We start from the raw sequence: 21,151 nt of genomic DNA on the forward strand, positions 1-21,151 counted from the left end.
TGGAGAAGAAGGAAAAGTAAAGGAGCCAAGCTTTGGATGACATTGAGCATCAATGAATCAAATGATCCCTGAAGCCCTGAAAAACCATGAACATTGGATATTGTTTTTAAAGAGATCAGTCATTTTCCAGTTTTGATTAAGGCTTTTGATGTACCCTGGGAGACCATTGCTGTTTTTTTGTGACATTTGAGAAAATATCAGTCATTCTGAAAAAAATAAAGTTTTGCCCAAAATCTACAACTCAATCCAATATTCATTTTCCTATTTTCTCCTCGCTATAGCTGGTCCACTGCCACTCACATTTCCAGCTTTCCAGGAGCTAGGTTACCTTCATGTCTAAGTTCTACCATCATGTCTCCTAGACTTTGGCAGTTGGAGGTCCAGCAGCCACCATGGACTGCAAGGATGAGGCCCAGGCTTAAGAATGAAGCTGAAATGTTCATTGTCCTTTGGGACCTGATCTCCATGAGGCCAGGATTTTTTTTAATGTTTTATCCACATATAGATTCCTCAGCATCCAGAAGAATACTTGGCACACAGTAGGATCAAATAAATACCTGTTCAATGAGTAAATCTGGTGTCTCTATCCTAACAAATACCTCACCTCTGTTAAAATCCGGTAATATTAGAATCTTAGTGTTGAGGGCAGCCTGGGTGGCTCAGTGGTTTAGAGCCGCCTTCAGCCCAGGTCCTGATCCTGGAGACCCTGGATCAAGTCCCACATCAGGCTCCCTGCATGCAGCCTGCTTCTCCCTCTGCCTGTGTCTCTGCCTGCCTCTCTCTCTCTCTCTGTGTGTGTCTCTCTCATGAATACATAAAATCTTAAAAAAAAAAAAAAAAAGAATCTTAGCGTTGGAAGACCTTTCATCAAACCATTTGCTTGAATTATCCAGTGACAGAGAATATATTTTTCCAAAGAGCTCTGGCCTCCAGAGACTTAATATATTTAATTCTAACACAAACTTTCCCTCTACATTTTAAGATTTCTCAATTCAGAAGAGATCTTATAATCAATGTATGTATTTAGTAGATCTTTTGCTCCACATAGTTACCTTATGATTATAATCAACAGTGAACTGCATATAAGGAAATACATTCGTGGCACTGAACTAACTGTGGTCCCTCCAAAAGCTCAAATGAATAACAGCTGAAGTAATTCAGAAATCCGTGCATTGGAGAAACCCACTCAAGAAGGCAGAGGAAGAAACATCAATTCATTATCTTAAATGAAAATCCATAGAACATAACAACAGAAAAGAGCATAAGCCCCAGAGTCAGAATACCTATGGTTGAAAATCTGGCTCTACCATTTCTCAGTTATATGATATGGGCAGGATTTTCCACCTGTCCAAACCTCAATTTCCTCGTCTGCAAAATGGGAGGTAGAAGAAAGTACCTTTGTCATAAAGCAATTATGAGAATTAAATGTGTTAATACAGGTACGATACTTAGAAAGGAGGCCGACACACTATGGGAACAATAAATAGAAGTTTTACTATATTATACTGTTTTAATTCTTGATTTGGTATCCTCTGAGCATCTTCTTTATATCTTAAAACTAGTGAAAACTGACAGGTTATTTTCTAGGAACCCAAAACTCTTAGAATGCTGCCTTCTGTTATGATTTTCCTTTGCTTTCCTAGAGGAAAATACACAAGAAACAATTAATTCACAGTGTGTGCCCTCCCTAAAAGAACAAGCACAAAGAAGTTAATAGGCAACAGCTCACTGAACAGTTTTGTCAAAGATGTGTGCTAAGAATTTCATTCTGAGAGTTTACAAGGGAAGCATGCTCCTATGGTATTTTCTTTAACCAGAAAAAGAAATTCAAAATAAATTAAGCAAAAGTTGTTCAAATTAGGAATTAATTTTGGTGTAAATTCAAGGGTGACATCATTACTGTCCTTAGGCTGCATCAGAATGGCATGTTTTAGCCATGCATGCCAACCACTAATTTGCATAAAATTATTGTTAAAAAATTATTAAGTTACAGAGTACATTCTTGGGTATGAATCACACAGAGCAGTCATCGTCTCCTTAACTATTATCTGATTTGCGAAGCAAAAATTTATAACATTTCTAAGTACAATGACATTTCGAATACGTAATTAAAATACATAAACTTTGTTCATAAAATGCTCTATCATTTCAGAGAGATAAGTCATTAAACTGTTTTAATGACCTACAGAATGAAAACAGTATCAATGGAAACAAATTCAATACACCAAAAAGAGTGCAAGAAATTAGAAATCCTTTTAAAAGCCTGTCTGAGAACTTCTAAAGAGGTACCTACTGAACACTGTGAACTTCAACCACACTTCCAATTTGTGGGAATTTATTTTTTAAGAATCAAATTCTAAAAATAGTTCTGCTACATTTAGTATTTTTCCATTATTCTTGCCATCTTTAAACACACCTTCACAAGCTGCTGAACATAATGCTTTTCTGACTTAATCAGAACCTCTCTCATGACCCAGGAACGTTCAGTAAATAATTATTAAGCTCCAGAGGTGGCTTTTGCATAAGTTGATTTGCTTGAATGCCTATTCACTGAGGGACACAGCTTTTAGTATTGTTTCCAAATCTTATCACGTAACACTGAAAGTAAATGTTAAGGGTGAGGGGAGTGTGGGGGCGCTGTCACCTACTCTAGTCTTTCTCTTTTTCAGCATTTCTTTGAAACTGCCCATTTCAAACTTGTTCTACATTGATATGCCAGGCAGATGATTCTGATGTTTAGATGTTTTGTTTTTGTCTCAAAGAGAAAAAGAAATCAATATACAGACATGCAAATGAGATGTTTATAAATGTAACTATTACTATTCCTCAGGTTAAAAAAGAGAGAGGGAGAGAAAGCAAAAAATCCAAAGTGTTTGCATTAGGACAATTCTGACAAACATTACTGCTAAGCACACTCGTTTTCCTGAAGAAAATCCTTTTCTATTCATGACAAAGCTAAGCTGCAATCTATCCCATAATCATAAACCAAGCTCTGTTCTCAGATTTTTCAAGCGGTCATTTTTTTTTTTTTTGGCATTATTAATTTAAGACCAACACTGAATTTTAAACCAGAAAACAAAGCTAATGGGCCAGCATTTTGATTCCCCCCACAAATTAGTTGTTATCCTTGTCATAGCCACATACTAGAGGCTACAGCTGAAGCTGATTAAAGCCACAGTCACAAAGTAACAGTTCCAGTATTTTTAACTCCCAATAAAACCTTCCCGTTCTCTAGCCTCCCACTTAAAAAAAAAAAAAAAAAAAAAAAAAAAGGAAAAAAAAAAAAAAGAAAAAAAGCTCCTGTTAAGTGGTCCCGGGATTATTTCCAGAATAAAACTTCACTTACAGATACAAGCTTTCAAAGGAGCAGGGCATGAACATCTGAACTCTAAGCGCCTCCATCTTTTTTCCTTTAAGGTGTTCTGCAAGCCCTTGGCGAAGAGTGAAAGTCAAAGTTAGTTCTGGCACTGGCTGTGTCACTAGGGGTGGCTCCTGATAAGGCCCTGGAAACTCCAATCCAAACACAGCTCGTGCTAGAACGGTGCCTGGTGTCTGTCTGCAACAGCAGACCTGTTTAATCCAGTACCTACTGTACCTGCAGGACAAAAATGCTGCCTCACACTGCACAGGGGGCGATGCAGGAACCCAGGCGGGCCAGCAATTCACCCAGCGGCCAGGCAAGCACCTCAGGATGCTCACTTAGCGCTCAGAGTGCAGGTACCTGGGAGGCTTTCAGAGGCTGCGCCTTAGCAGAGAACTTGAAAGGGAGGGAATTTCACATCCTGGTGAATTTTTAACACAATACATTCCCAGAATCCAGGAGGGCTGTGGGATTGCTTGTGTCCTCAGTTTGGGAGATCTCAGACCTTTTTGGAACTGCAGCTGATAACTGGACATGCTCTTCTGCTGGCAGGCTAGAGAACAGACAGCATTCCTCACTTTTGGACCCCAAGAATATGAGGGTGGTCCCTGCCCAGTCCGGGTGGGAGCCAAATGCAAGCCGCTTCTAACTGTGGGCACCATCTCTCAGGACACACACATCTTTAGGCCATATATCTGGGCATTCTTAGACTGTCACCCGATTAATTCTGGGCACACTGGTGTACAAGAAGAAAAAAAAATAACAACACATGTTCTCCAACAACACTTTTAAATTCCAACATGACAACATCAATATCATCAAATATTGATGGAGCTCCTACAGACTCAGCACACCAAAGACGTCCTGCAGAGTAATGAAAATATGTATGTTTCTCTCTACACATCATTCAAAGGTCAGAACAAAGGCATGTGACGTAAGCTAGCTGTGTGCCCGGGGGCAAGTTACTTCACCTCTCTGTGCCTAATTTTATCTCCAAAGTAAATGATTGGAAAACAATGTAATCTTGACAAGCCATAATCAAACTCGAATTCCATAAAGTAATGAAATTACCTTTGTCTTAACTTCCCTTTAATAATAGGAAATCTCCAGCCAGAACCCTCAGGCAAGCTATTTTGGTTTTTTTTGTTTTTTTTTTTCTGTTGTCTGCACATTTGTTCATTCATTCGGTCTTTTGTTTAATAAATACTTAGGGGACACCTACTATGTCCCAGGCATTGGTAACTTAGAGTTTATGGACTAATGGGACACACGTATTAAATAATCATGCAAACAGATAATGATACAAGTAATAACTGCTACAGGGAGCTAGAAAAGCTTAAAATGTAAGGGTCAGAACAGACTGCTCTCAGGCAGGGACCTCTGCACTGAGATCTGAGGGATGGGGGCACCAGTTGAGGCAAAGGTGGACAGGAAAGGGGAGTCTTCTGGGCAGTGGTAACAATATATACATGCAAGAATCCCGAGGCAGGAATTAGAATGATCCACTATCCCTGGAGGGCAGAGAGGGAGGGAAAAGCGTGGTATCTATGAGACCAAGCAGTGTCCAGGGCCAGACCACACAGGATCTGGAAGGCCAGGTAAAAGGAGGCGATTTTGATACAAGGTTAAAGGAAACCATTGAGAGGCTATATACGGGAGAGCAAAGGGCTCAGATTTGAATTTTTAGAAAGTTCCTTCCAGCTGCTATATTGAGATCAGCTAAAAGAGGGCCAAGATTGGCTACTGCAATAGTCTCTATAGGAGGTAACAATTGTTTATAGGGGGTAGGGAGCACTGAGCACTGTACTGAGAGAAGTACAGGAAAGTGAACAGAGTACTGGCAAAACTAAAGACCAATAAACAGAAAGACTAGGAGGGGGAGGTAGGGAATACAGGTCCCAAATACAATAATTGTATTCATTAACTATAGTTATTGAGCACTTCCTACACACCAGATATTGTACTGGGCAGGGGGGTAAAGAGATGACTAAGATGCTACACAATTCCCCTCACTAACTTACCCGACCTCTCTTCTGTCTCTGACACAAAATGGCACAAAAATAAAGAACACAGGTTCTGGTGTCAACTTTCCAGGCTGAAATTCCACCACTTAATAAATCTGTGACTTTGTGCATATTTACCAAACTTCTATGCTCCAGATCCTTCACCCGAGAAAGGGAAATGGTGTCTATCCCATATGTTACTGTTTTAACTGAAAGACATAATATGGTGATGTGTTTGGCATAGTCTAGGCATACAGTAAGCTCTCAATTAAAAAAAAAAAAAAAACAGCTCTTAGGGACACCTGGGTGGCTCAGCAGTTGAGCGTCTGCTTTCGGCTCAGGGCATGATCCCGGGATCCGAGATCGAGTCCCACATCAGGTTCCCTGCAGGGAGCCTTCTTCTCCCTCTGCCAATGTCTCTGCCTCTTTCTCTGTGTCTCTCATGAATAAATAAATAAATCTTTAAAAAAAAAACCCAATAACAATAAAAACTCGCTCTTATGGTTATGACTGTTGTTAGGGCTGTTATCCTTGACTCACACTGACTGATCCAGAGAACCAAGGGAAATAGGACAGAGTGGAGGGAGGGAGGGATAGACAAAAGATGAAGGAAAATAGAGAGGATAGGAAATTACCATATCAGGACGTTTAAGGAATTATCTTTTAAAAGACTGAGCTGGATTCTCTCTCACTTTGGGCACTATCTGAAATTGCATTAAGTTACAAGGTATCAGTGAAGTTTTAGAACTGAAACCCTGATTTATTACATGCTTACACACAGGGAAAATCTGTATCCTCCGTGGGCTCTCAAATGTTGACCATGAAACCAATGGTATCAATTCCAGCCATTCCAGCAGGGACACAGAGTGGTGCTAAATGTTCCCCTGGCATGTTCAGCCAATGACATCGCCTGACCTTTCATCCCAGACAATCCACCACCCCAAGAAGGCTGTCCATTGACTATTTACAAGTATTTAAATAAAATTACTTTTAAGAAGCATGTGTTCAACTATTCTTGATACTTTGGAAAAATCTATGTTATACCAGTGTTCTTGGAAAATCTGTTTGGCCACAACAATGAAATGCCCACCAGCCAATGGAGTAAAACTTGAATTAAATGTGCATATATACCACTATCTACAAAATACATGAAATATTACATGTGTTTCCTTAATACTAATACAGTGTTTCCTTAAAACACTGGTCTGCTGAACACCAAAAATAAATGAATAAATAAAAAACAAATAAATATCTGATTAAAAAATGGGCAGAGGACCCAAATAAACATTTTTCCAAAGAAGACATACAGAAGCCAACAGACACCTAAAAAGATGCTCAGTATCACTAATCATCAGGGAAATGCAAACCAAAACCACACTGAGATATCCCCTCCACCTGTCAGAATGCTTAGTTATAAAAGACAAGAAATGACAAGTATTGGCAAGGATGTGGGAAAAAAAAAAAAAAAAAGAGGACCCTATGCACTGTTGGTAGGAACGTAAATTGGAACAGCCACTGTGGAAAACAGTACAAAGGTTCCTCAAATAATTAAAAACAGAACAACCATATGATCCAGTAATTCTACTTCTGGGTATCTACCCAAGGAAACAAAAACACTAACTTAAGAAGATATATGTATTCCTATGTTTATCATAGCATTATTTACAATAGCCAAAATAAGAAATCCTACCTGCCCAATGAAAGATGAACGGATAAAGATGTGGTAGGTAGGTAGACAGATAGATAGATAGGAATATTACTCAGACATAAAAAATAATGAAATCTTGCCACTTGTGACAATATAGATGGACCTAGAGGGTATTATGCTAAATGAAATAAGTCAGTGGAAGACAAATAGAACATAATTTCACTTATATGTGGGATCTAAAAAACAAACTAACACAAAGAAAGACCAATAAATACAGGAAAACAAGCTGGTGGTTGCCAGATGGTGGATAGGTAGGAGAATAGGCAAAACCGATGAAGGGAATTAAACTTTCTATTATAAAATAAATAAGACATGGGTACAGAAAGTGCAGCACAGAGAATATGTCAATAATATTGTAATAACTTTGTGTGGTGACAAACAGTAGCTATACTTTCATGATGAGCATTCTGTAGCGTATTTGTCGATTCACTATGTTGTACATCTGAAACTAATATAATATTGTATGTCAATTATACTTTGACTAAAAATTTAAAAACAAAATAAAATAGCAGTCCTCAAACAGTCACCCAATTATTCAACAAATGCCGGAGCAGCAGGAACTATGTCTGCTTGGTTCACCACTGTGTCCCTAGAGCCCAGTGGAATAAACTGTAGGTAGCTGATGTTCAACAAATATTTTTAAAATTAATTAATCTATAACATGAAAGTAACTCTCTTGTGTATGTCTATATTATCCAGAAGAGTATCCCAAGTGCATACACATATGCATATGCATATATACACACACACACATACACACACATCTATATCTATATATCTATATATATACACAAACCCTAAATTTAAACACAAACTTTCAAATGCAAGTGGAGGAAAAGAAATATTTAAAAAAAGAAAACACTGAATATGGATTAAAAATATTACCTGTATTCCAATGGATTTCAAATCTTAATTACTACTCCTTGCCCCAAATTCCAGCAAATCAACTAGAATCATCAGAATTCTTACTGACCTTTCCAAAGATAACCTTAACTAAAATGGAACTTAAAACTATCAACCATCCAAGTGACAGCCAACTTTTTCTTTGGATGCTAAATTTGGGCCTTGGAATCTTTTTAGAAGGAAAAATTCAATCACTATGTTGAATGGTGAGAGAAGAGATAAGAGGTTTTACTTGTTATCCTGTCCAAAACTCGGCTGAAGAAAAGTAGAACATTACCAAAGTCAGAATTCTCAGTTTATTTGGATATCAAATGTTTTAATGCCTCCAAAGCATACCATTTTCTTCTACCTTTTCTTCTGACAGTCTTTGCTCTTTATAGTAAACACACACTTCTGCTCACTGGACTTACAACAGTTCCCCACAGTTGGGGACTTACAATTGTGCTTAGCATCACACTGATGCATGAAGTACCTCCCACAGCCAATAAGAAGCATTTAATCACTCTTCAAGTGTTTCATTAAAATCCCAGCCAATAGTTCCCAAGCCTGTCTTCCTATCAGAAGCACGTAGGGACTCTTCTCCCCACCCTGCTCCCTTAAAGTCAACTTGGGAGCACTTAATGTCAAGGATCTTGCCCCAAACAAATGACTGAATGAGACTCTCCAAGACTATAGTTTGGAATTCTGTGTTTTTTTTAAAGATTCTCATAAAACTCTAACATGAAGTCAGCCTGAGGAACCACTAATATATATTATAATATATACAATTAAATATAATATGCTCTATGTAAATCATCTAAGAGAGGCAGGAAAATACTCCAAAAGATAAGCACCCTTTAGTCATTGAATCAAAAAGTCTTCACTTGTAGAGTTTAATCCTTTAAAGCATTCACTTGGAATTACTATGGATAGGCTTTGAATGTTCAATGATAGCCTTACTATGATGTAATTAAAGAGTACCGTGAAGTGATAATGAAACTCAAAAAAAATACCTTTTTTTTAAAAAAAGGTGTTTTAATTTATTTATTTATTAATGAGAGACAGAGAGAGACAGGCAGAGACACAGGCAGAGTGGGAGAAGCAGGCTCCACGCAGGGAGCCTGACGTGGGACTCGATCCCAGGTCTCCGGGGTCACACCTTGGGCCGAAGGCAGTGCTAAACCACTGAGCCACCCGGTGCTGCCCAAAAAAATACTCTTAAAAGTAACAAATATACCACCTCTCCTCCCCATATATCATTATGCTCCGTTCTGGGAAAAGTCAGATGCACTGAAAGGCCCTGCAACACAAACATTGAGTGGCCCAGCAGGTGAGAGGTGCCTACCCAGTGCTGTGTACAAGACAAAAGTGAAGAAGCAAAGAGCTCTGATTTTTAGGGGCTTACCCCCAAAGAAACCCAAATTCCCATACACATGCCTCTCCTAAGATTAGGCACTGAGGACACTGCCCTCCTCCCTTTCCTTCCAATGACTCTCCATGGCTGGCTCCTCCTCATCTTTCAGAGGAGGGCTTTACAAGTCTGACATTTTTCCCCTCAGAGAGATTTTCCCTGCCCTCCCTACCTAAATGCAAAACACCCAATTCTGGTTTTTGCTCTCCAAGCCAAAGTTTGCTTCTTTCTTTCACAGTATTTAATCCAACCTTCAATCATTTTATTTAATTGTCTTTCATCCTTGATGAAGGCAGGGTCCTTTGTATTTACTTTATTCTCAGTGTCTGGCATATAGTAAATGTTCAAAAAATATTTGCTGGCTGGCCGGATGGCTAGATGGATGGAAAGAAGGAAGGAAGGTAGGAAGGAAGGAAGGAAGAGTGAGCGACAAATGAAAAAAGATCAGTAAGAACGGCCCTCCAAAGTACAACCTGAAAGCATTTCATTAACTAGGAAGGAAGGGTCAACAGGCCAATGGGAAGCATGGTCATCTACTCTGGAAGCTTTTAGTTACTGGACATAGCTGATCTTCATGAATAAGTACTTGGATACAAAGCTACAAGAATGTGGTTCAGCAGTTCTAATTCCAAACCCTCACAGTCTGACTGAAGGCAATTTTTAATGACTATCTATCTGTGGAATAACCCTTCGGTACCATTCAATCATGATTATCTCTTTCATCCTGTTTCTATTTTCTTCTACTACAAGAACAGATCTCCCTGTAAAAATGATGGTACAGCATCTTCTGAAAGACTGCTCATTGTACCTGATACACAAAGAAGCCTTTTAAGGTTGAAAAGAAAAAGGCGAGACCAAGATGACCCCAGGTAAACTTGATTTAAGCTCACTCTGACATTATTAAAGAACTGTTTAGATGCCTATGCAAACATCCAGAGAGAAAAATTAATGTTTGTTAAGGCTGTTTAGAAAAGCTGTCCTGAGAATAAAATTACAATCAACAAAGAGGCATCTCAAATGTTGTCTGAAGTCAATTTTTAGGCAATTAATGAAGGGAGAAATACATGAAGTAATAGTTTGGCCTTTCATTTAATATAATAATCAATACAACAGATTAATTCCCTATCTTGAGCTTTCTGATATTCCCTCTCTTAGGGTTCACTTGAAAAGAAATACTTGTTTCTGAATTAAAGGAGCTTCAGAGGCTGTTTCTTTGTTATCTGGAGTATTTTGCAATAAGCAGACCAAAATCTAGAATATAGGCCAAGTTCGTGAGACAACATGAAGCTCGGGAAGCAAACACTAATGAGATTGTGCCACTTTGACTGGCATTTCTTCAAATGAGAAATTTAGTAATACTGCAATTTACTTTCCTTTATCTAGGTAAATAAACAGGAAAAGATAAGGCTGTCGCCATTGTGGGGGCCCAAAGTTACTCTCAATGTGACTTCACGATAAAAAGAATCTTCCATTTCAGGAATTTAAAACCATGGTATTTTCCTCTCAACTTTAGTGGTTAACTCCTAACTTATTTAAGAAGAAAAATATGGACTTCTCTTTTATTATGTCATTTTTAAAAAGTAATTAAAGAGCAAATAAGCACACAGGATGTCTTTGTCATCCTCCTAAGGGCGCTGAGGACTGAAGCAGGAGCCTGTACCACTGTCACCATCATCTAAAGACTTCAGCCTCTTTCTTCTTCAAAGCAAGAGTGAAGATATTAAAATATTTTACAGCAACATAATATTCGGCTATTAGAAATGGCCTCCACAGACCACCTGAGCTGCTAAGGAAGGTGAATCCATCCTTCCCAAGCTTCAGTCTCTGAAAGAGTGTATCAGGATATCAACAACTCAAAGAATCACCTAAATCTTGTATGGTCCAGAGAGAAGGAAGAAAAGGGGACGAAAAGGGATCGATATTTTGTCACCTAAACTTTCTAATCTATTCATGTAAATGTAATACTTGTATTCCCAAAAACTGAGCTGACGGTAGAGATAGATAGACTGTTTCTTGTGGACAATCATGCTATGGTGGAAGGTGATACGGAAGTCAACAGAGTGAAATATGAAAATTCCAATTTGTACAAGATGTGGTAAGGACCCAGAAAAGTGATTTCTATCTATCTGTGGGCAGCAAAACTCTGAGAGGTCACTATCTTATAAATGAATGAATAGTTGCTATGTCCCTCCTATGGATACAAATAGAACAATTTTTCAATTGGAGACAACACAGCATGGTGGTGCAAGATAGACCACACACACACACACACACACACACACACACACACACAGTGTTGATCTCATAGTTTTACCTAGGGCACGTCATTAAAATTTCTGAGTCTCAAAATCTGCATCTGTAAAGTGGGGACATGAGTATTGACCTGATAGATTAATGTGATGATGAAATGAGGTAAGGTATAAAAATACTTAACACAGTGCCTTAAAACAATCACAACTCAACTAACATTCTGCAAGGAACAGAGATTCAATTTCAGAACACTATAGGGAATGAGAAGTCAGCCTGGAGAGCCTCAAAAAACAAGTTATGGCAAATAAAAGTTATCATTTAGAGGCAACAGCGAAGATGCTTTTGAAAATTGATGTGTAAAGAGGTTATACAGATTGTATATATTCATAAGCTCAGGAAAGGTCCAGCAGAGATATCTGTGAATAATATATTCCTAATGAATAACCAAAAACTAAGATGTTGATGATCTATAACTTTTGATAGTGGACAACCATGCCTTTTCAATGGTTGTCTTTGCTAACAGGCAAAAATTGTAGCCCAGGGAACCCTCCCCTCTGACTCAGTATATCAATTATATTTTTAACTTGTATTTTTACTATATAAATATACCCATAAGTCAAGCAGGAAATCATACATTTAAATAAGCAAAACTATAACAAATAGAACTTGTGTTCAATAGATCACCTTATGTTAAATTTGTGCCACTAGTCAAATTTCCTAAACTTCTAAAGCATCTCAGTACTGACGCTTACTCTAATGACATCCTGTTTCGGTTATGCTGAGCAAACAGGATTTAAAATGAGAAAAATAATATTTGCACATAAATCCTTCCTGTCTGTTGATTAAATCCAATCAATCATAATAAACGCAATACATATTAGCGTTCTGTACCTAATTTACACCCTAGGGAGTCTTGCCTATAATCAAAGTGTATATTTATGTGGATAGTAAAATGCTAAAATAACCAATATTTTAAATTAATGGCCCGTGTAATTTCAAATACTGCCATAAACTAACAAAAAGGAAAAAAATAAATCTTTGCTTTAAAAAATTAAGTCATGTGTCCTTAAAAAAAAAAAAAAGAAATAGGGCCAAAAAAGCTACCTAATTTTAACATTTAATAAGTATTAATTACCTGCCAAGTATTACAGGTAAGGATGGCAAAGTAGATGCAGAGAATAATAACCATTCCTATTCAGGATTATCTACCTTCTAATATCAAATAACTGCCTCATTTTTAAGAAATGTGGATGAAATCATAAAGAAAAGAAAGGAAAACTCAAAATATTATCATTAAAACTCATTCTTTCTAACAGTTAGGGACCACGGGAACAAGCCCCAAGTGAAAAACATTAGGCACCTGGGACATTTTCTGTGGGCTGTTATGAAACTACTACTCTTATAGAGTAGGACCTGGGTGCGGCCAAGGATGCATCCCCATACACAAGCCAGACAACACACAGGATTCCCCCAAAACACCAAAGAGCTGTCTGAGTTGCCTGTCAATATCAACCAATCAGGAAAGGACCATTCCAACCAATCAGAAAGGAGTACTTTAAAAAAAAAAAAAAAAAACCCTTTACCTCATTAGGATAGTGGACCAGACAACAATGGGAATCTACCTAAGAGGGAACTTCTCTGTATAAGCAGGGCCTCCCCTCTGTTCTGGGAGGCCACCCTGACCATTCTTGTTGGTGCTGTGTTTCCCTTCCACTTGAGCTGTAGCCCCACTAAAGCCTTGACTGTACCTTTGACTTTTGGATCTGCCTCGTTTCTACAGGTGGGAGGTCCAGGAACTCTGGTAACAATTCAGCAAATACTTTTTGAGCTCCTACTATGTCCCAGGCATTGCTCCATATACTTGACATAAATCAGTGCTACCGGGGACCTTTGAGCCTGAAGAGAGAAATATTTTGGAGTACCTCTGAATGCTAAAATCACTTATTAAGTTAAGCAATTTAAAAATTCTGTAGCTTTACAATCTTCAAGCATCATCCGCAATGATACTCCCATTAGCAAGGATGTTTGCTTTCTAATACAGGATCAAAAATCAATGTATTTTCATTTACAAGTATGGCACACTGGAAATTTGAGTATCTGGGGGAAAATGACATCAGGTCTCTCTCTACTTCATTTTTTAAAAAGTTGGGGAAGGGAAGAGAAGACAAAATTCAACATACTGTCACAATGATAACTGTACCTTTTATTTACATATCACACCTTATTTATCCAGTCTTCTTAAATTTAAATAGGGACACTGAGTGAGGTAAGTAGTTTGCCCAAAGTCAAGATGTTAATAAGTTGTTAATAAGTTACAGATGTGGGTTTGAAACTCCAGAGCCCCCATGCCTTTCTTTATGCTCCTCTGTTCCAAGTTTATGTGAGCCACCCAACAATCACAGAAATAAACTAATTCTATAATTAGAACTGTGCACTACAGTTGCCTCTTTAGTTGTCTATGCCCCACACCCCACACCAGATTCTGAATTCCATGAAGGCATAAACCATGTCTGTTTAGTTCACCTCTTCATTCTTGAACCAGGCACCATTCCAGATGCAGAGAAGGCACCCAATAACTATTTGTCAATGGGCTAAGTGATTAATTGACCATGGTGCTTTTTCTGACCACTTCTGACCATGATTTACCTTAAAAAAAAAAAAAAAAGAAAAAAGAAAAAAGAAATGAAGCACGCTTCCCTACATATTTATGCAAAGCGTGAATTAAATTAACGGCATTCTCAAGAAGGAAACATGAACATACATTTTTTGTCCTTAAGTAACTTAATCTAGTTGGAAAAGAGGGTGAGAAAATGTTAGATATCAGCGCAAAAAATATTTGTTAATGGAAGAAGTAAGGAAGTGCTCAGAAAAGAATTATTCAAAAAGGCTTTTTAGGGGAAACAAGGCCTTTTGGAAATGAGGAAAATGATGAAGTTCCTTTGGCAAAGATGGTAAATCTTGAGCAGTTTGCCAGTGTGGGACACAAGATGATCTCAAATCCAGACGCACAGACTCCACAATAAATAACCATGGAATTACACAGTGAGAAAAGTACTTTCAAATTTCTTTCATCCCAAGAAAAGTCTCTGTTTGATGCTAATATGTCTTCAATCTCTCAACCCTCCAGAAAAGCTCCAACCTCAGGCTCAGGCACTGCCAGACAATACACCTTGTAAGAAGCTAACAGTTTTCTTCCAATTTCATTATATTTATTTTATATGTACTTCCACTTGCGATTTTCATTATATCATTTCTTTAAAATACATTCTTAATTTTTTTAAGCCCCCACCTAGTCAATGGGGGCAAAAGTCATGAAGTTAGCATGAGAATGGCTAAAATTTGGGAAACACTGATTGAGAGAAATGAAGAATGTGCCAGAATCCTTCAGTGGAAATAAGATGAAACACAACCTAGGAAGAAGGGCCTAGTCTATTGCAGTGAGAAGCTCACAGCCACAAAGAATTTCAGTGTGAGATAAAGAAAATCATCTGGGGTTCTGAAAGCATAGTCAGTGGGCCTAGCCCTAATCGCTCACCTAACTGTGGAAAAGGAACATGACTCTCAGATATGATTCCATACAGGAAGAGTGGATCTGGCCAAGTAGGACTGAGAATATCACAATGGAAGTGACACACCACGTTTGTTGACAGTGCCTGTAAACAAGACCTCTATCCAGGAGGGAAAAAAAAAAAAGGCAAGGCCGTTAGAACAAAATGTCAGGCATGCTTGATGTTGAAGTTTTGATATATAACGACTTCTTTCTTGCTGTGAAGGTCATTTCTGCCTGTGTTACCTCCTAGGGCATAGATATAACTTGTAGTCCACTTTTGTTTTAGTTTTTTTTTTTTTTTTTCTAACTTCATAATGAAGCACCAAGAGATTTTCAGTACAGATTTTCCCCCCTAGCTATATAATACTTTCACACACTAGATGGAGCCAACTTTATAATGCTTTGGGATTCATGGACAGGTTTGTGTTGCACTTGAAAAAAATCCACGCACAAAATTATGGGAGAGCTGTGTACACCAAAATATATTTTAAATTTCTCAGATTTTGATTTTAAAAATCAAAAGTCCCATCATTTTATCAATGTGCACACTTTTCCATAACTTCTAAGCCCAAATCAATATCAAACTATCAATAATGGTACAAAATGTGTGTTTAAAATATGTGCATCTTACAGCTTATTGGCAGTTTTAACTGATTTATTAACATGTACTTATGTTTTTTTTTTAATGACAATCAATCTCCAAAATTACATGCTTTTTTGTTTGCTTGGGAGAAATGGAAGCAATTCATAAATGCAATAAGCATGATTCACTTATCAGGCCCATAATAACTACCTCAAGGGAGGGAATCAGGGCAAAGAGAGATGCAAGTAGATAGAAAGTACATTTCATGGTCCATGGGAATATAGAAAAGAGTCACCAGCACTTCTAAGAGGAAATGGGCCATCTCCAGGACCAGGAATGGTCCACTACTGTAAGACAAGAATGCAGACTGTCCACAATCACCAACCTGGGGCTGGTGTGGGGCAGCAGGGAAGTAAGGAAGGCTATACAATGGTTCTCTCCTGTCAGTCATGGAAACTCAATGCCTTTTCACTGAATCCTAACACTTCAGAACAGTGGTTCTCAACTGGGGGTGATTTTGTCCCCAGGGAACACTTGACAATGTCTAGAGACACCTTTAGCTATTACAAATGGAGAGGCAAGTGCTACTGGTATGGAGGAAGCAGGGGTCAGAGATGCTGCTACACATCAAATAAAAGACGATAAAATTATAATGAAAAGCAAGAGAGTAGCCTAAACTTCAGAGTGGCAGTTAGCTTGGTGGCAGGGGACAGGAGGGTTGGGGGGAGGGAGTAAAGGGAAGGATGTGATCTAAGAGGAGATTTCTAGAATGTTCTGTGTCTGGAGATACAGTGGGTACATGTCTATTCATGTTACTATTCTTTACTAAACCAATAGGTTTTAGACATATGTAACAATTAGATCTATGTAGCAATTCGAAAAAGCATTACAAAATATGAAATGTAAGGGGAGTGAAGAGACACAGCAGTAGTAACAGTGAACTTTGACATAACTGGCTAACATACTACCAGGTCAGAGGTATCTTTTACTCTTTGTCCCATTCACCCTCCACTGTCCAGTCACTTATCATATCTTTCCCATCAACCACTAAATTGCATCTCCTCTGCCCTCAAGGTTATTCTGCCGTGATTCAGCTCTAGCATGGCCTACTAAACTGTTCTCTCCACTGCACTCAATGTACCCTACACCAACTACTAGATAACGCTTCCTAAAGCATGGCTTGCTGTTTTCATGAAACTATTTTAATGAAACTAATGTGTCATCAACACAGAATAAGTGAATTTCAAGTTTCTTATTAAGATTAGCAATCGAGACCTACTTACCTTTCTAGTCTCAACTAATATAAGTATTCCAAGCAATATAAACAACATACTCATTCCCTAACTCTAGCTACATACTCTTGTTGTTTCTCTTGCCTAGAGTAACCTTTGTATACCCACTATGCCTTTCTATTAAAAATCATATACATTCTTCAATAAAATGAAATAGAGATGCATTACCGAATATTGGCAAGGAATGAAGCAAGTGGAACATTCAGACATTGTTGCTGAGGATATAAATTGGTACAAAGCCTTTAGAAGTTTTATATATATATATATATATACACACACACACACACACACACACCCCTCTGTTTACTACAGCATTATTTACAATACCAAGATATGGAAGCAACCTAAATGTCCAATAAGCGAATAAAGAAGTAGTGTATACACACACACATTCGTACATACACATATGCACAATACTACCCAGCCATAAGAAATAGATGAGATCATACCATTTGCAACAACACAGATGGACCTAGAGGGTATTATGCTAAGTGAAATAAGTCAACTGAGGAGTGCTTGGGTGGCTCAGTCAGTTAAGTGTCTGCTTTTACTCAGGTCCTGGGATCCAGGCCCATGTAGGGGCTGCTGCTCAGGGGGGAGTTTGCTTCTCCCTCTGCTCCGCCCCCTGCCTGTGCATGCTCTTCCTCTCTTTCTCTCTCTCTGTCAAATAAATAAATAAAATCATTAAAAAAGAAGAAAAAAGAAAAGAAAAGAAAAGAAAAGAAAAGAAAAGAAAAGAAAAGAGAAAGAAAGAAAGAAAGAAAGAAAGAAAGAAAGAAAGAAAGAAAGAAAGAAAGAAAGAAAGAAAGAAAAAAGAAAGGAAGGAAGGAAGGAAGGAAGGAAGGAAGGAAGGTCGGTCAACTGAGAAAAGTAACTTCACTCACATGTGGAATCTAAAAAAAATGAATAAACAAAAAGCAGAATCAAAAATATAAATGCAGTGAATTGATGGTTTCCAGAGGGGATAGGGGTGGAGAGAGTAGGCAAATGAGTGAAGGGGAGTGGGAGATACAGGATTCCAGTTATGAATAAGTCACAGGAATAAAAGGCATAGCGTAGGGAATATAGTCACTGATACTGTGATAGCATTGCATGGTGACAGACGGTAGCTACACTTGTGGCAAGCATAGCAAAATGTTTAGAGAAGCTGAATCGCTATCTTGTACACCTGAAACTAACATAATGTTGTGTGTCAAATATACTCAAAAAATTTAAAAAGACGACTGAACATATGCATACCATATAACCTAATAATTTTACCTTTTGGTACATACCAAACAGAAATGAATATGTGATCACCAAGACCATATAGCAATAATGTGCAAGGCAGGACAGCTCATAATAATGCAAAACTGTAGACAACCTAAATGCCCATCAACAGAAGAGATAAACAGTGATGTATTTTTATAAGGGAATATTCTATGGGAATGAACTATTGCCGCATACAACAGAGATGAATCTCAAATACATGTTGAGCAAAAGAGTACAGACATAAGAGTATGTACTATATGATTCCATTTGTATAAAGTTAAATGACATATAAACATTATTAATCAATGGTGTTAGAAGTCAGGACAGTGATTATGTCTTGGGGAAAGGCTGCCTACCAGAAAGTACAAGAGGGCTAGTAACGGTCTCAAAGACTGGGTACTGACTACTTGGTGGAAACCGATCAGGAGAGTACATGTAAGACTTGTATACTTTTCTGTAGAAATGTTATACTTCAATTAAAAGTTTATTGAAAAACATTTTAAAACTCTACCGATTCTTCAAGATTATTCCTTAAAAACCTTCTTCACTTTCTTAAAAATAATCGTCCATGATCCCAACTAGATATATCTTCGTCCTCTATCTAAATTCCAGTTAGGATAATTACAAAGCTGAAGTTATCTTAGTTTTTTGCACATGTTTATCAAAGTCCAATTGTTACACTACTAGACAAGCATTCCCTTTATGATTTCCCATAAAATATTGATTATAGTAGCTCACCAGTATTGATGAGATTTAAGTGACAGATATTAATTACCCCTTTCAAAGTCCACACTTCCTAGTGTTGAATATATGCTGGCATTCCTTTTTTTAGGTTATTTTTTTTATTTTTATACATTAAAATTCACCTTTTTGGTGTACAGTTCTGCAAGTTTTGAAATATACATGTTACTGTAACCACCACCACAATCAAGATACAGAACATTTCTATCACCTCAGAACACTCCCCTGAATTGCCCCCTCTGGAGTCAAAACATCACGCACCCCCAACTTCCAAAAAACACCTATTTCTGTTCCTACAATTTTGTCCTATCCAGAATGTCATAAAAATAGAATCAAATACTTGGCTTTTAAGTCTAGTTCCTCTCCCTTAGGCAAGTACATTTGAGAGAATTCATGTTTTTACATGTATCAGCAGCTCATTCCTTTTCATTGCTACTTAGTATTCCATTGTATGGAAGAACCATGGCTTGTAATCCTTCTACCAGGGAAAGGACATTTGGGCTGTGTCCAGTTTTTGGTGATTGTAAAGAAAGCTGCGATCCACTTTAAAGAATTTTTTTAAGTGGATACTTGGAAGTAATTCACTCAAGGTCACAGTTAACCAGTGATAAAAAGAAATAGTATATACTTTCTAAAAAAATGACTGGGAAAAGTAGGAGTCAACAATATTTTCCCTTATGTCAATGAATCTAGCTCACAATATATTTTCTGGGAAGAGATTTTTGAGCTATCTTTTCTATATTTAGTGCATGTTAATGGGCTAGAATTTGTAAGTATCCAACTAAAGCACTTTTCTAAAGGCAGCTTCTTACCAATGTGACCCTATGGCTGTACTATTAGAAATAATGTGTATGTCTTGATCTATGTACAACTATTCATCAGTGCTATGTAAATAAGTGATTATGCCCTGCTGGCTTCTGTCTTTCATCTGACCTACTGGACTCACTTTCGATGCACAGAGGGGACGGCAAGCGATGGGCCTGACACTCAAGAGCTCCAAAAACATGTGAGGAAAATGGCTACCTCAACGATTATGCAGAGGGGTGGCTATAGTTGCACTTTTTTTCTGTTGATTTAAACACAAAAAGCATATGTCCAAATCCTCGGGGGTACAGTGTCCACATCACAAAATTTCCATTAGCTGGCATTTTGAGGTGTCTGTTTGTGGAGCCTAAACCACTAACCAAGGTTGAGGCCATGGGAAAAAGGTGTGTCCAAGAACAACATTTCTAGGAGGTATCTGAGCTGCACCTGCCACCATGGCCAGAGGAAGCCGATTGGTTTTAAGCCTTTAAAACTCAAGAGTGGGCAGCCCCGATGGCGCAGTGGTTTAGCGCTGCCTGCAGCCCAGGGCGTGTCCCTGGAGACCCGGGATCGAGTCCCACGTCGGGCTCCCTGCATGGGGCCTGCTTCTCCCTCTGCCTGTGTCTCTGCCTGTCTCTCTCTCTCTCTCTCTCTCTCTGAATGAATAAATAAATCTTAAAAAAATAAAAATAAAAAAATAAAACTCATGAGTGTCATAACCTTTTTTATAATATCTCCATGACAGTCACTATAAGAATCATGAAAAAAAAAAAAAAAGAATCATGAGAACCTCATCTTTCAGCCTTTTTCTAATGCTCTTAAATAATAATAGCAGCTAATTACAGAAAGTATGCTCTGCACTCTTGTGCTAAGCATTTCCATACAATACCTTGTTTTAATCCTCATAAAAACCCTCTAATTTAAAAACTGCTATGATGTAACTTTTACCAATGAGGTGAATGAGGCTCTGAGAGATTTTACCACTTGCAGAGAAGGAATTTCATTCAAGGCAGTCTCAATCTGATCACATGTTCTGAACCCAGATGCTGTACCACCCCATAGTCCAACCAGTAAATACATTCATTTATCCAGATACTCAAAACATATATTTTATTATATTCATCCAAGGAAATAAATATGAATAAGATTGGCTTCTCCCCTCCAAGTGTTCATTTATTGAGGGAGGGTGGAGAATCCTGTAAACAATAATATCTTAAACTTCTTGGTCAAATCCTTTCCTGAAACCCATATGAAAACCGTTGGCTCTCTAGAAAAAAAAAAAAAAAAAAAAAAAATCACACAAGTGGACACACAA

General features: G+C 37.9%; 1 protein-coding gene across 28 annotated transcripts in view; it reads right to left on the reverse strand.

Moving 5' to 3' along the window:
* Positions 1–21,151, reverse strand: part of MITF (melanocyte inducing transcription factor) — a 218,481-nt gene that overhangs the window by 97,877 nt on the left and 99,453 nt on the right. For 12 of the 28 annotated variants that reach the window (XM_049098429.1, XM_049098428.1, XM_049098431.1 and 9 more), the window contains exon 2: positions 3,347–3,431. The exons of 15 other annotated variants lie outside the window; for them this stretch is intronic. In XM_049098429.1, coding sequence (XP_048954386.1) covers positions 3,347–3,402 — 56 coding nt within the window. In that variant the 5' untranslated portion in view covers positions 3,403–3,431. Of the gene's footprint in view, positions 1–3,346; positions 3,432–3,595; positions 3,614–21,151 lie in introns of those variants that run through there. One more of the 28 variants, XM_025456552.3, reaches the window with a different exon arrangement.

Source organism: Canis lupus, chromosome 20 (genome assembly GCF_003254725.2).
Source record: "Canis lupus dingo isolate Sandy chromosome 20, ASM325472v2, whole genome shotgun sequence".
NCBI lineage: Eukaryota > Metazoa > Chordata > Mammalia > Carnivora > Canidae > Canis > Canis lupus.